Source organism: Haematobia irritans, chromosome 3, assembly GCF_050003625.1.
Source record: "Haematobia irritans isolate KBUSLIRL chromosome 3, ASM5000362v1, whole genome shotgun sequence".
NCBI classification, from domain to species: domain Eukaryota; kingdom Metazoa; phylum Arthropoda; class Insecta; order Diptera; family Muscidae; genus Haematobia; species Haematobia irritans.
The window spans coordinates 118,304,339-118,321,396 of NC_134399.1; the positions used below are offsets into that span (position 1 = coordinate 118,304,339).

Genomic DNA, 17,058 nt, shown 5'->3' on the forward strand with positions numbered 1-17,058 from the left:
TAGAAATAAAATTTTGACCAAATATTCTATAGAAATAAAATTTTGACAAAATTTTCTATAGAAATAAAATTTTTGACAAAACTTTTTATAGAAATAAAATTTTGACAAAATTTTCTATAGAAATAAAATTTTGACAGACTTTTTTATAGAAATACAATTTTGACAAACTTTTTTATAGAAATAAAATTTTGACACAATTATAAAAATTAAAAAAATATAGAAATAAAATTTTGACAAAATTTTTTATAGAAGTAAAATTTTGACAAAATTTTCTATAGAAATAAAAGTTTGACAAAATTTTCTATAGAAATAAAATTTTGACAAAATGTTCTATAGAAATAACATTTTGACAAAATTTTCTATAGAAATAAAATGTTCACCAAATATTCTATATAAATAACATTTTGACAAAATTTTCTGTAGAAAAAAAAATTGGACAAAAATTTCTATAGAAATAAAATTTTAACAAAATTTTCTATAGAAATAAAATCTTAACAAAATTTTCTATAGAAATAAAATATTAACCAAATATTCTATAGAAATAAAATTTTGACAAAATTTTCTATAGAATTAAAATTTTGACCACATTTTCTATAGAATTAAAATTTTGACCACATTTTCTATAGAAATAAAATTTTGTCAAAATTTTCTATAAAATAAAAGTTTGACAAAATTTTCTAGAGAAATAAAATTTTGACAAAATTTTCTATAGAAATAAAATTTTGACAAAATTTTCTATAGAAATAAAATTTTGACAAAATTTTCTATAGAAATGAAATTTTAACAAAATTTTCTGTAGAAATAAAATTTCGACAAAATTTTCTATAGAAATAAAATTTTGACAAAATTTTCTATAAAAATAAAATTTTGACAAAAATTTCTATAGAAATAAAATTTTAACAAAATTGTCAATAGAAATAAAATATTGAACAAATATTCTATAGAAATAAAATTTTTAAAAAATCTTTTATAGAAATAAAATTTTGACAAAATTTTCTATAGAAATAAAATTTTGACAAAATTTTCTATAGATATAAAATTTTGACAAAATTTTCTATAGAAATAAAATTTTGACAAAATTTACTATAGAAATAACATTTTGACAAAATTTTGTGTAGAAATAAAATTTGGACAAAATTTTCTATAGAAATAAAATTTTGACAAAATTTTCTATAGAAATAAAATATTGACCAAATATTCGATAGAAATAAAATTTTGACAAAATTTTCTAAGGAAATAAAATTTTGCAAAATAAACTTTTCGTAGATAATTTTTGGGTCAAGTGGCAACCGTGATTTTGGGACTCATTTTCTGGGGCCCATTTCCATAGCGCGTTTCGAGGGCGAGCAACTTTTTTTGGATTTGGCTCATTTTGATTTCTATTTATTTTCGGGTTGAAATGCGTAAATCTACGAGTCATCACGTGTTTCGAAATACCACGATCGTATTTTGGAGCATTCATGCTTCAATTACGTTTTGTTTGGGCTCATATTCAATATGAAACGTTGCCCCACATTTGTGGCCCTGTGTCATTTTGGTTTTGGGCTCATTTTCCTGGGCACATTTTCAGCGACCTTCGAGCGCGAGCAATTTTTTGTTGGATTTGGCTCATCTTTGACAAAAATTTCTGTAGAATTAAAATTTTGAGAAAAATTTTTATAGTAATAAAATTTGGAGAATTTTAATAGAAATAAAATTTTGACAAAATTTTCCATAGGAATAAAATTTTGAGAAAATTTTCTATAGAAATAAAATTTTGAGAAAATTTTCTATAAAAATAAAATTTTTAAAAAATTTTCTATAGAAATCAAATATTTAGAAAATTTTCTATAGAAATAGAATTTTGAGAAAATTTTCTATAGAAATAGAATTTTGAGAAAGTTTTCTATAGAAATAGAATTTTGCATAATAACATTTTTTTGTTTGGTAGTTTTTTGGTAAAATTTTCTCCAAATTTTGGTAGATTATTTTTGGGTCGAGTGGCAACCGAGTTCACCTATCACCTTCTTTCGACCTTTGTTGGGCGATTGACAAATATTTATGCAACATTGAATGTATGCTGGTCCCTAAGTTTGTCTGAGTATCACGATAGGTCATAGGAAGATCTTGCAATATCAGTTGACGCAGCATCAATGGTTTCTTGAAGAAAATATGTAAATAGCACAGATAGCGTTCGTATGTCAAAACGTTCTTAGAACGTATAACTTCAAAAATGTTATAACCTCAAAAAGGTATTACTTCAAATGTCAGTTAGCAGATTGCAACACTAGGGCTGTCCAATCCCGGAATATAAAAGGCAACCATCGTAAATCGAATGAAAAACATGTCCGTCCGTGCAAAAAAAAAATCAAATCAAACAACATGAAATGAAATGAAATGAATCTAAATTTTAATACGGTTATTACTTTTAAATAAGCTTATATTATACAAAATTAAAATAAATAATAAAGAAATACAAATGAATATAATTAAATCGAAACTAAATTATTTAAGTTAATTCGAAAAAAATTAACTTAAATAACATAAAAGTTTGTTTAATAAATACTATAAAATAAATGTAGTAGTTTTTTATTTATTTATTTTTTTTTTTTTTAATTTATTTCGTTTTTAGGTGAGCGTATATTTATTGTCCGATTTATTCGTATAAATATTGTAGAAAATATTATTTAATTTTATCAGTTTTTAGATTCTTTTATTTTAATTTGTTTGTTTCCAACACTTAACCCTTTCAAGTTTTAGCAAGCTTTTGCACTTGAGCAAAATCACCATAAAAATAAATCAAACAAAAATCTCTAAAGGGTTAAGTTTTACAATTTAAAAAATTTTTCCCATCTAACTTAGTATTGAGGTTACCCACTAATTCCTATCATCTTTTTCCCTTTAATTAGGTTATGAACCAAGATGTCAAAAAGGAGAATCCTCTACAATTCCGCTTCCGTGCTAAATTCTATCCTGAAGATGTTGCCGAAGAATTGATTCAGGACATTACCCTACGCCTTTTCTATTTACAAGTTAAGAATGCCATATTATCGGATGAAATCTATTGTCCCCCGGAAACTTCGGTCCTTTTGGCCTCGTATGCTGTGCAAGCACGCCATGGTGATCACAACAAGAACCTGCATTCACCCGGCTTTTTGGCCAATGATCGTCTATTGCCTCAACGTGTTATCGATCAGCACAAAATGTCCAAGGAGGAATGGGAACAATCCATAATGACCTGGTGGCAGGAACACCGTGGTATGTTGCGTGAAGATGCCATGATGGAATATTTGAAAATTGCTCAGGATTTGGAAATGTACGGTGTGAACTATTTCGAAATTAAAAACAAAAAGGGCACCGATCTATGGTTGGGTGTCGATGCTTTGGGTTTGAACATCTACGAGCAAGAGGATAAATTGACACCGAAAATTGGTTTCCCCTGGTCGGAAATTCGTAATATTTCCTTCTCGGATAAGAAATTCATTATTAAGCCCATCGATAAGAAGGCGCCCGACTTTGTATTCTTTGCTCCCCGTGTGAGGATCAATAAGCGTATTTTGGCCTTGTGCATGGGTAATCATGAGTTGTATATGCGTCGCCGCAAACCCGATACCATTGATGTACAACAAATGAAGGCCCAAGCCAGAGAGGAGAAGAATGCCAAACAACAGGAACGGTAAGTTTTGTGGAATGCTTTAAAAATTACATTACTAATTATCTTTTCCACTCGCCTTAGTGAAAAACTCCAATTGGCTTTGGCTGCCCGCGAACGTGCCGAAAAGAAACAACAAGAATACGAAGATCGTCTCAAGCAAATGCAAGAAGACATGGAACGTTCACAAAAGGACTTAATGGAAGCCCAAGAAATGATTCGTCGTTTGGAAGAGCAATTGAAACAATTGCAAGCCTCCAAGGATGAATTGGAATTGCGCCAGAAGGAATTGCAAGCCATGTTGACTCGTCTCGAAGAGGCCAAGCATATGGAAGCTGCCGAAAAAGCCAAATTGGAAGAAGAAATTATGGCTAAACAAATGGAAGTTCAACGCATCCAAGAAGAAGTCAATCAAAAGGATGAAGAAACCAAACGTCTACAAGACGAAGTCGAAGAAGCCAGACGCAAGCAGGTAAAAATAACGTTAAATTTCTAATTCTTTGACCAGGGAATAAAATCGGAACCATGTCTAACGGGATTGACATTTTGTCAAAATCAATTCTAATGGCGAGCATTTAGAGTAGGGTAATTAAACCCGTTGGATCGGTTACTTACACCGATTTTCGATTTTTATGAAAATCTCATTTTGATGGACTAGTAAAACTAGTATACGAGAAAACCTTACCTTCAAAAATCCCAGTTTTTTTCATCACTCTAATTTAGAGTGGAACCATTTGAAAATGATATTTTAGACTTTAAACATTTTTCTGAAAATCCAATGAGCTTTTAACCTCGTAAAGAAGTGGTCAACTGCGTAAATGATCGAAACTTCATTATACCTCTCAAGGAAGGAAAGAGAGATCTCCTCTGGCTTGGAATCTTGCTATAAGCCTCCCGTATGTCCTTCGCTTGGCAATGCCAGGTGATATTAGCCTCTGGGAGTTACAACATAATTCTCCATATTCCCTATCAGGCAACCTTAGATGTTAGCAGTTTTGATAACGGTCTTGTGAATTCGGATCATACATCTGTCTATCGCAATGCCAAGAACCATTTCGGGCATCCTAGCGTTGCCAACTTATTTACTTTTTCCCGAATATTGAATTACTCAGCGCTTCCAGAGACTCCCCGTGCTGCAATGATTAGCAAGCTCTCCATGCAATACAAGGGCCATAGGCACGGTTGCCACAGTTGGTTTTACTGTTTGGTAGATTGGTAAAATTCTTGAGTTTTGGTAGATTTTGCAAAATTTACCTCCCCAAATAAGAGGTCCATCAATTTTCTATAGGAATACAATTTTGACCAATTTTCTATAAAAATGAAATTTTGACAAAATTTTCAATAGAAATAAATTTTTACAATTTTTTTCTATAGAAATAAAACATTGATAAACTGTTCTATAGAAATAAAATTTTGTATAGAAATAAAAATTCGTGAAAATTTTCTATAGAAATAAAATTTTGAGAAATTTTTTTACAAAAATAAAATTTTAAAGTAAACTAAATTAAAATTTTTAGAAAATTTTCAATAGAAATAAAAATTTTTAGAAATTTTCCATAGAAATAAAATTTTGACAAAATTTTCTATAGAAATAAAATTTTGACTAAATTTTCTATAGAAATAAAATTTTGAGAAAATTTTCTTTAGAAATAAAAATTTGAGAAAATGTGAGAAAAATTTTCCTAGAAATAAAATTTTGACAAAATTTTCCATAGAAACAAAATTTGCTATAGAAATAAATTTTTCACCAAATTTTCTATAAAAATAAAATTTTGACATAATTTTCTATAGAAATAAAATTTTGACAAAATTTTCTATACAATAAAATTTTGACAAAATTCTCTATAGAAATAAAATTTTGACAAAATTCTCTATAGAAATAAAATTTTGAAAAAATTTTCTATAGAAAAAAAAAATTTGAGAAAATTTTCTATAGAAATAAAATGTTGACAAAATTTTCCATAGAAATAAAATTTTGACAAAATTTTCTCTAGAAATAAAATGTTGACAAAATTCTCTGTAGAAATAAAATTTTGAGAAAATTTCCTATAGAAATAAAATTTTGATAAAATTTTCGATAGAAATAAAATGATGACAAAATTTTTCATAGAAATAAAGTTTTGACAAAATTTTCTCTAGAAATAAAATTTTGATAAAATTGTATATAAAAATAAAATTTTGACTAAATTTTCTCTAGAAATAAAATTTTGACAAAATTTTTTATAAAAATGAAATTTTGAAATTTGAAATTTTTTTGTTTGGTAGATTTTTGGTAATTTTTTTAAAATTTTGGTAGATTATTTTTGGCACGAGTGGCAACCGTAGTCATAGGTGAAAAATAAGTTTCAAACGAACATCGACAATTTTTCAGAGACGATTTATTTGTGCGAGTCCTGCCTGGCTGAAATTTCCACAGTTGTTGTTCACGAGAAGTTTATCTTGGACCATCGTCATATAGCACTATATGGTGCTGTGTCATTTTTTTTTTGTTTCGAGATCGTTGTGCCTTCGTTTTTTTTCAATTTTGAAGTGAAAAACCAGATTCTCTTTCAGTGTAATACAAAATAAAATTTCATTAATTTGCTTTAACTGGGAGAATTCACAGTCCTTTGTATGTCTAGGATGGCTGTTGCTACAATTCAGCGTCGAATAACAAAGCCCTGAAGTTGTCTTGTAAATCTCAGGCAACGGTGGTCATTAAGATTATCATTCGGAGCACTTTCGTTGGGAGCAATCTATATTTTCCAGACTCCTTGGAACCCGTTATGTAATAATTAGGATGCCCGCCATGCACAATCCTAGATTCGGCCGAATATCGAAAAAATATTCAGCAGTGAATTATTTCTGCGAATCCTATCTGCTTGCAATATACACAGTTGTCATTCACGAGAAAGTATGTGCATACAACTGCAGCAGGCGGTGTGGATAAATACTTCTTGGACCACTGTCCGTCCTATATGGTATTGGAGGTCTAACTGATATATGGATATATCTCCATATCAATTTTTATTTTTTGGTTTTGCTGTTTTCAAATTGACGAGACCATTTTGTCTTCGGTCTTTCTTCAATTTTTAACTGAAAATCCAGATTCGCGACCATTGTAGTAGAAAATAAAATTTCATTAAATTTCTTTAACTGTGAGGATTTGCATTCCTTTGAAGATTTTACTCCAGGCAATGTTTGTTTTTCTTTTATGTGGAGAGCTTTCTAAACAAATTAAATTACTTGGAAAAAACTTTTTGTTATAACTTCAAAAATCATTTGAAGGCCTCCCTATCGCAATGATTCAAATAATAATGCTTTCAAATATACAATGTTTTATTCTCCAAAGTATCGTTTCCATTTGGTAGCATATTCGAAATGTATGGTATACATTCTAGTTTCACATGAGTCATATCATTCATCACCCTGTACTATATCGTTAGTGGAATATCTAAAATTAAAAATATATTTTTCAAAAACTTACTTGATTCATTCTTCGAATGACTTGGATTCAGTTAAGGTTTATTTTCAAATGACTCTAAAATTTGCTATTAGCTTTCTATCGAAAAGAGAGCCACATAGAAAATGTTTTCTAAATATTCATTGAAATCTATTTTCTGTGACACATTGGTATTTCTTAAAGATAATTCAGTTTCTTTTTTTTTATTTGAGAATTATATAACTCCCCATTACTTTACATTTAATTTCGTAACAACATTTATGTTTTTATTTAAAACAATAATTTTTCTTTTCTTTAATTTTAGGCTGAAGCTGCTGCTGCTTTATTGGCTGCTTCCACCACACCACAACATCATCATGTGGCTGAAGATGAAAACGAAAATGAAAATGAAGAAGAACTCACCAATGGTGATGCTGGCGGTGATGTATCTCGTGATTTGGATACAGATGAACATATCAAAGATCCTATTGAGGATAGACGTACATTGGCCGAACGTAATGAGCGTTTGCATGATCAATTGAAGGTATAGTAAATTTTGGAATATATTTAATGATGCTTTGCTATAATTCTTAAGATTTGACACTAGAAAGAACAAAACCCAACTTAGTTATTGTTGTAAGGATGCAAAGAGTTTTATTAAGTTCGCGTGCAGACTACTATGAGAGACATATGGGGTTAAGTCGCTTGAGCTGCAAGAACTGAGCATAGACAATTTTGACAAAATTGGCTATAGAAATAAAATTTTGACAAAATTTTCTATAGAAATAAAATTTTGACAAAATTTTCTATAGAAATACAATTTTTTCAAAATTTTCTATAGAAATAAAATTTTGACCAAATTTTGTTTGGTAAATAAAATTTTGACAAAATTTTCTATAGAAATAAAATTTTGACAAACATTTCTATAGAAATAAAATTTTGATACAATTTTTTATACAAATAAAATTTTGACAATATTTTCTATAGAAATAAAAATTTGACAAATTTTCTATAGAAATAAAATTGTAAAAAAAATTATAGAATTAAAATTTTATTCACATTTTCTACAGAAATAAAATTTTGACAAAATTTTCTACAGAAATTTTCTATAGGAATAAAATTTTGACAAAATTTTCTATAGAAATAAAATTTTAACAAATTTTCTATCGAAACAAAATTTTGACAAAATTTTCGATAGAAATAAAATGATAAAATTTTCTATAGAAATAAAATGTTGACAAAATTTTCTATAGAAGTAAAATATTGACAAAATTTTCTCTAGAAATAAAATTTTGACAAAATTTTCTATAGAAATAAAATTTTGACAAATTTTTCCGATTGAAATAAATTTTTGACAAAATTTTCTATAGAAATACAATTTTGACAAAATTTTCTATAGAAATAAAATGTTGACAACGTTTTTATAGAAATACAATTTTGACAAAATTTACTATAGAAATAAAATTTTTACAAAATTTTCTATAAAATAAAATTTTTACAAAATTTTCTATAAAATACAATTTTCACAAAATTTTCTATAAAATAAAATTTGACAAAATTTTCATAGAAATAACATTTTGACAAAATTTTTCGATTGAAATAAAATGTTGACAAAAATTTTTATAGAAATAAAATTTTGACAACAATTTCTATAGAAATAAAATTTTGGCAAAATTTTTCGATTGAAATAAAATTTTGACTAAATTTTCTATAGAAATAAAATTTTGACATACAATTTTGATAAAATTTTCTATAGAAATTAAATTTTGAAATAAAACTGACACAATTTTCTATAGAAATAAAATTTGGACAATATTTTCTATCGACATAAAATGTTGACCAAATTTTCTATAGAAAAACAATTTTGACAAAATATTCTATAGAAATTATGCTTTGAAAAAAATTCTATAGATATAAAATTGCGCAAAATTTGATTTTGTTTGGTAAATAAAATTTTGACAAAATTTTCTATAGAAATAATATTTGGACAAAAATTTCTATAGAAATAAAATTCTGATAAAATTGTCTGTAGAAATAAAAGTTTGACAACATTTTCTATAGAAATAAAATTTTGATAAAGGTTTCTATAGAAATAAAATTGTAAAAAAAATTATAGAAATAAAATTTCATTCACATTTTCTACAGAAATAATTTACCAAAATTTTCTATAGAAATAAAATGTTGACAAAATTTTCTATAGAAATAAAATTTTGACAATATTTTCTATAGAAATAAAATTTTGATAGAAATAAAATTGTAAAAAAAAAATATAGAAATAAAATTTTGTCCAAATTTGCTATAGAAATAACATTTTATTCAAATTTTCTATAGATATAAAGTTTTGAAAAAATTTTATAAATAAAAAATTTTCTATAAAAACAAAATTGCCCAAAATTTCATTTTGTTTTTATTTGGTAAATAAAATTTTCTATAGAAATAACATGTTGACAAATTTTTCTATAGAAATAAAATTTTGACAATTTTTTTAGAAATAAAATTTTAACAAAATTTTCCATAGAAAAAAATTTTTGACAAAATTTTCTATAGAAATAAAATTGTGCTAAATTTGATTTTGGGTTTTGGTAAAATGTTCTCCAAAATTTAGGAAATTAGAAATTTTAGAAATTTTGTAAAATAAACTTTTTTAGATAAATAGTATTTTTTTTTATTAAATTCTAATTAAATATTTTTTTTCTTTTCTTTTTTAGGCCTTGAAACAAGACTTGGCCCAATCACGGGATGATACAAAAGAAACCCCGAACGATAAGATTCATCGTGAAAATGTTCGCCAAGGACGTGACAAATACAAGACATTACGTGAAATCCGTAAAGGCAATACAAAACGTCGTGTTGACCAATTTGAAAATATGTAAAAAGTATACTTTTTTCCCCTCCACCTCCTCCTAACTTGTTTTTCTTTTTCGTTTACATTTTTGTTAATTACAACAAAAAACAACTACCCAAAAACATTCAAAACTATTAACCATGCATTAAAATTTCACAGCTTGTTTTTCCACGGGATAAACTAAAACAAAGTAAACTTTGTATTTCTATAACATCTTAGAAAACCCTTTAAAGTATCGAGCTAAAACAAGCTATCTCTAAAAAAAAGAAGGAAAACAGAACAGAAAACATTACCCAACAAACACTACCATGTTTTATTATATTATATTATTATTATTTCTTTAGATAATAATTAATTCCTTTATAATAATTTTTTTCTGCGTTGATCATACCCCTCCTTATGTATATGTGAATATGAATTCTAATCTTATTCATAAATTATCTACATGAATAACACTCGTATATGAAAAGCAACAAAATTTACATTTAAATTTAAACGAAAAAACAAAAGAAAACTCCAACAATAACTACAAACATCAATCAAAAAGACCATTCATTTTTCCAACAATTTAAAATTAAAAATATAATAAACTATACTTAAAACAAAAATTAAAAACAAAAATACACACACAAAATTTAGTAATGAAAAACTTAAATTTTTAAAATATATACATAAATTATATTTAAAGTAACAAAGGAAAAGTATGTCTTCAAAAATAAAATGTCGCAAACAAAACTAAACGCTTATGAGAGAAAGAGAAAAATATTGAACATTTTTTTGTTTTTAAAGTAAATATTAATTTTTTGTTTGTTTTGCATTTCCATTTGTTTTTTAAGTTTTTTATATGTAGTATATATATAAAAACCTAAAGAAGCAAAACAACTTTATTCATTATTTTAAAGAGAAAATATTAAAGTTTTTTAAACAATAAAGACGTTTTGTGTTTTTTTTTCTATTAGCGGTCTTTCACATGTAAGTATAAAACCAGGGATTGTAATTGGAATCAAAAAAATAGATTCTCCGAATTGTTTAAATTTTGAAATATATACGATATAATGAAACATATTGAGAGGTCTAGATATTATTGATGTGTAATCTGCATATCGTGACAATATGAGATCGATTCTAAATGCTCAAAAATTCAAATCTGCATATCGTGACCAGGGCTGTGGAGTCGGAGTCTGAAGATTTTTCTGGAGTCGGAGTCGTACAAATTATGCTTCCTAGAATGTTACAATAGCGGATGGGCTGAATCGATCCATTTTAATGCCCACCACCATAACAATTTATTTGAAATATTTCAATCGATTTTATTTTTTTAATTTTATTTTAAGATCATATACCTATATACATATGTCGAATATTGAAAGAAAATTGTTTCAAAATTTTATTTCTATAGAAAATTTTGTCAAAATTTTATTTCTGTAGAAAAATTTTTCAAAATTTTATTTCTAAAGAAAATTTTATCAAAATTTTATTTCTATAGAAAATTTTGTCAAAATTTTATTTCTGTGGAAATTTTTTTCAAAATTTTATTTCTAAAGAAAATTTTATCAAAATTTTATTTCTATAGAAAATTTTGTCAAATTTTTTTTTATAGAAAATTTTGTCAAAATGTTATTTCTATAGAAACTTTTTTCAAAATTTTATTTCTATAGAAAGTTTTTTTTCAAAATTTTTTTTCTATAGAAAATTTGTCAACATTTTATTTCTATAGAAAATTTTGCAAAATTTTATTTCTATATAGAATATTGCAAAATTTTATTTCTATAGAAAATTTTACAAAATTTTATTTCTATATAGAATATTGCAAAATTTTATTTCTATAGAAAATTTTGCAAAATTTTATTTCTATTGATAATTTTTTAAAAAAAGTAATTTCTGTAGAAAATTTTGTCAAAATTTTATTTCTATAGAAAAGTTTGCAAAGTTTGATTTCTATAGAAAATTTTGTCAAAGTTTTATTTCTATAAAAAAATTTGTCAAAATTTTATTTCTATAAAGAATATAGCAAAATATTATTTCTATAGAAAATTTTGTTAAAATTTTATGTCGATGGAAAATTTTGTTAAAATTTTATTTCTATAAAAAATTTGTCAAAATTGTATTTCTATAGATATTTTGGTCAAAATTTTTTTTTTTCTACAAAAAATTTTCTCTAAGTTTTATTTCTATATCAAATTTTCTCAAAATTTGAAGTATTTGAGATTTTATCGAAATGTAGATCTAAATACTAAGTTGTGCAGAGTATATAGTCGGCCGTCCAACTTCAGGCTTTCTTATTTGTTTTTTACTAAAATTGTGTTTCGCAGAGATGGTCTGTATCTCTGCGAAACACACCGCTTAACTAAATTAAATTAAAACATATTCACAATTTCTTTAATTCAAAATTAGGTTTTCTACACTAGGTTTACGACTTTTGCGACATACGTATTATACCGTCGTAAACGTATGTCGCAAAAGTCACAGTTTGCGACAGACCAACCCTGGTGTTTCGTACCATAACGTTAGATTTAAATTTTAAGTACATAGATTTTATTCAAGTGTATATAATTTTGTCTATATCGGTTCAGGTTCAAATTCATGCATATGGGAATTTAAACCTTTATATAGCTCGCATTTACGGTACACCTTCTTGCTCCAACAAGAAAACGACCACACGACTTGGGATGTGAAAATGTGGATCTTTCACAACACCAAAGAACTCAAAACGCAAAGCCCAGATGCACACACAAAACCTATCGACGATCAGACAACAACAAAATTTCATCTAATGGCGTTTTCTTTTCTTGTATAAAATGCGCACTTTTTTTGCGCATGTACTTTTTAGGATCTTTTCTAAAAAAAAAACAAGCAAAAGTGCGAAAAGGCTTCGAATTCTTTTGTTAAAATAGCGCCACGCATAGAGACAAATTGCGGGCATTTTCAGCACCGCCGACAACCGAGAGTGCTGCGATTGCCCTGTTTCCTTCTTTGAATTCTTTTCTGTCCGCTGAAACGACAGCATTTTTTTGGGTTGCTGGCAACATTTAAAAAATGCGCATTCTGTACAGACAAAATGAAGGCAAAGCACTTTTTTCAGAACAGGTTACAGGAAGAATGGGGCAAAATCTCTCAAGAACAGCGTCGAACAGAGTCGATGCCAAGACGACTGAAAATCATTTGCGCTAACAAAGGGTACCATAACAAATACTAAGTGGAACAAAATACTGTCTCATAGAATGTAATTACTGCAGCTACGAATACTTTAGTTAGCATTTTTTTAGTTATTTGATTTATACCAAAAATCAAATTCAAAACACAAGTTTTTCTCAAAAACACGTCAATATTAGAATGTGAAAACCCCTAATTTTGAATATGCTCTGACTAAACATACTCTTTACAAAATATATGTCCAATTATTGAAATAAATTTCATAGAAAAAAACGAATAAACAAAGGCTTTGGAGAACATGCGCATCCCGCATTTTTTCCTTTGCGGTCGTGGTATTTATTTGAACAAACATTGCATGTATTTGAATTTAGAGTAAATGGGAATTTGTAGTGTCCATGGCAACTGCCAAATTAAAACATCTCAACTCGGGGTGAACGGTGAAATATTTTGGAAAAACGAATAAAGAAAACGATTCATTGGGAACATAGTCAGAGAATGAAGCCGACCCATTTTTGCCGGCGGCGGCTGACACTAATTTTTTGCCTCCGGCGGCGGCGGCTTGATGGCTAAGCCGATATAAATTCGTCTATTCGGCGGCGGACAATTATCCATTATAAAATCGATTTGAAGTAATCCGAACGGTAATGAGATTAGTTGTACAACCAAACTTACAATCAAATTTTCATTTCATTTAAATTTTCTGAGCTAAATGGTTGCAAAGCTATTATAGAAACATGATACTGATGGATTTTGGGTTGAAAGTTAAACATTTTAACAAAAAATACAACAATTATTAATAAAATTTTCTGATTTAAATCAATATTTTTGATTACTTGGCGGCTAATTATGAGTCGAGATGAGTCGATATATTCGGCGGCGGCTTCGGCTGGAAGAAACTGGTCGGCGGCGGCTAAAATCGGCGGCGCGACTCGGCGGCTTCATTCTCTGAGCATAGTACAGGAGTATTTGCAGTAAATTTTCATTACGATAAGAACGGGTTTATTGTACGAAAATTCTTTGTGTCTGAATACTCCTATTTTGTAACGTCTAGTGTGAGCGCAACTTATTTTTCACATGCAAACGCTTTATAACACTGTCATTCACAATAAACAACAGTGATGTCAAAGTGGTTTAATAAAAAAAATAGTGTTGGACATTGTAGTTCAGTGAAATGATCGCTCACTTTAGTTATTTTTCAATCAGTGAACTAGTTCGGTCAGTTAACTGTCGGTCATTAACCTGTTAACTTCAACATCGTTTGTTGTTTCGCATATGATAAGTATTAGCTTTGGTGCATAAGGAAACGAATCGCAAATAACTAAAGTGTACAAAAGAAAGATATGAACGGAAAGATGAATAATAAACGAAAATAACTGTAAAAAACAATATGCTTAGTGAGTTAAACTGACATGAAAAGAACAATTAATACGAGCTAGTTAATTTCAGTGATCTGTTCAATTGAACTTATTTGTTCGCGAACTACACAACTCTACAACAAAACAAATAGAAAAATTATAAGTGTAGTACACAAATTGCAAATAATACAATACAAATATTTAAATAATTGGTAAGTGATTTTGAATTTATTTGTATTCCAGCTTTAACTTTCTTCCGGGAGTAGCTGGGTCCTAACGTCTTTGTATACGTCGGCTACACAAAAATCTGAACCTCATATAGGCGGACTGTCAAATCATTTTTGAAAGTCTTTTTTTATATCGTCGCCCTTTTCTACTCAATATTACGAAGAACTAATATGGAAATGTATCGAAAAGATTGCTAAATTTAGTCTTTTGGGTTTATATGTGCTCTTAGGTTAGATTAGGTCGCAGCCCGATATTTCAGGCTCACTTAGACTGTTCAGTCCATTGTGATACCACAGTGGTGAACTTCTCTCTTATCATCGAGTGCTGCCCGATTCCATATTTAGCTTAATGACAAGGGACCTACTTTTTATAGGCGAGTCCGAACGGCTTTACACATGGCTGTGAAACCGCTTAGAGAAGCTTTGATACACACAGAAATGTCACCAGCATTACTGAGGGTGGGATAATCTACCGCTGAAAACCTTTTTGGTGTTCGCTCGAAACAGAAATCGAACCCACGACCATTTGTATGCAAAGCGGACATGCTAACCATTGTGCATTTGGTTTGGATTTAAATGTACAAATACAGATAGATAACGAAGAAGTAAACACTAGACGTCGGTTGATTTGTGGACTATTGCCCATGTTCGCAAATCCACTTTCAGGTGAATGTGAATGTATTCCACGATTTTGGTGTCCTACAATCCACTTTCACCATAATTTTAGTGAAATCAATTCACTTGCTAAAGTCTTGGTGAAAATTGAATTATGTCCAAGATTGATGTATTTCCGGTTAAAAAAAGTACTCGTGTATAATTTATATTCAATACATGAGTTTTATTAAAACTGTATCGTTTTTAATTAAAAAAATAATAAATTAAAATAAGTCTATTGATTCCACTTATTTTTATTAGTGCATTTTTGGGTGATTTGTGCAACCCAGCTGGCCACAGAAAAGTTGAAAAAAGAACGTGGTATTAAGAACACCATATTGCCACGTTGGAGGTGGAATTGAAGTGGATATCTGAACATGGGTGTACATGAAATTATTTGCCCTATTTTGTAATAAAACAAGTAAGGAAAGTCTTAATTCGGATGGAGCCGACTATATTATACCCTGTACCACTATCTGAATCCACATTTTAAATACCATATCAAATCCGTCAAATGTGTTGGGTGCTATATATAAAGGTCTTTGTTACCATATACAACACTTAAATCTGACTCTACCAAAATTTGGACAAAATTTGTTAGACTTAAAATTGAAGTCGGCTAATGCCGAACAAAATGTTAGTAAAACAAGTATATAGGTTAAAGTGGCAGCCCGATTAAGATTTAGGCTCACTTAGACTATTCAGTCCATTGTGATAAAAACAAGTATATACGGCCGTAAGTTCGCTTAGACTATTCAGTCCAATTTTTGCATAGTTGTTAGAGACCATATACTTACACCATATATATACGGCCGTAAGTTCGGCCAGGCCGAATCTTATGTACCCTCCACCATGGATTGCGTATAAACTTCTACGAAAGACCACTTTTGGCATGGCTTTTAAATATCATACACTACCACCACGTACCAAATTTCAACCAGATCGGATGAATTTTGCTTCTCCAAAAGGTACCGGAGGTCAAATCTGGGGATCGGTTTTTATGGGGGCTATATATAATTGTGGACTGATATGAACCAATTCCTGCATGGTTGTTGGATACCATATACTAACATCACGTACCAAATTTCAACCGATTCGGATGAATTTTGCTCTTCCAAGGGGCTCCGGAGGTCAAATCTGGGGATCGGTTTATATGGGGGCTATATATAATTATGGACCCATTTCGACCAATTTTTGCATGGGTGTTTGAGGCCATGTATTAACACCACGTACTAAATTTCAACTGAATCAGATGAATGTTGGTCTTCCAAGAGGCTCCGGAATTCAAATCTGGTGATCGGTTTATATGGGGGCTATATATAATTAAGGACCTATGTGGAACATTTTTTGCATGGTCATTAGAGACCATATACTAACACCATGTACCAAATTTCAGCCGGATCGGATCAAATTTGCTTCTGTTAGAGGCTACGCAAGCTAATTCGGGGGATCGGTTTATATGGGGGCTATATATAATTATTGAGCGATGTAGACCGATTTTTGCATAATTGTTAGAGACCATATTCTTACACCATGTACCAAATTTCAGCCGGATCGGATGAAATTTGCTTCTCTTAGAGGCTCCGCAAGCCAAATCGGGGGATCCGTTTATATGGGGGCTATACGTAAAAGTGGACCGATATGGCCCATTTGCAATACCATCCGACCTACATCAATAACAAATACTTGTGCCAAGTTTCAAGTTGATAGTTTGTTTCGTTCGGAAGTTAGCGTGATTTCAACAGACGGATGGACGGACATTATCAGAACGA

At 28.9% G+C, this 17,058-nt stretch overlaps 1 protein-coding gene across 3 annotated transcripts in view; it reads left to right on the forward strand.

The window, feature by feature from the left end:
- Moe (moesin) overlaps positions 1–10,829 on the forward strand; it is a 125,406-nt gene extending 114,577 nt beyond the window's left edge. For all 3 annotated transcript variants that reach the window (XM_075299244.1, XM_075299243.1, XM_075299246.1), the window contains 4 exons: positions 2,889–3,655; positions 3,716–4,103; positions 7,378–7,596; positions 9,761–10,829. In XM_075299244.1, coding sequence (XP_075155359.1) covers positions 2,889–3,655; positions 3,716–4,103; positions 7,378–7,596; positions 9,761–9,925 — 1,539 coding nt within the window. In that variant the 3' untranslated portion in view covers positions 9,926–10,829. The remainder of the gene's footprint in view (positions 1–2,888; positions 3,656–3,715; positions 4,104–7,377; positions 7,597–9,760) is intronic.
- The last annotated feature ends 6,229 nt before the right edge of the window (positions 10,830–17,058 follow it).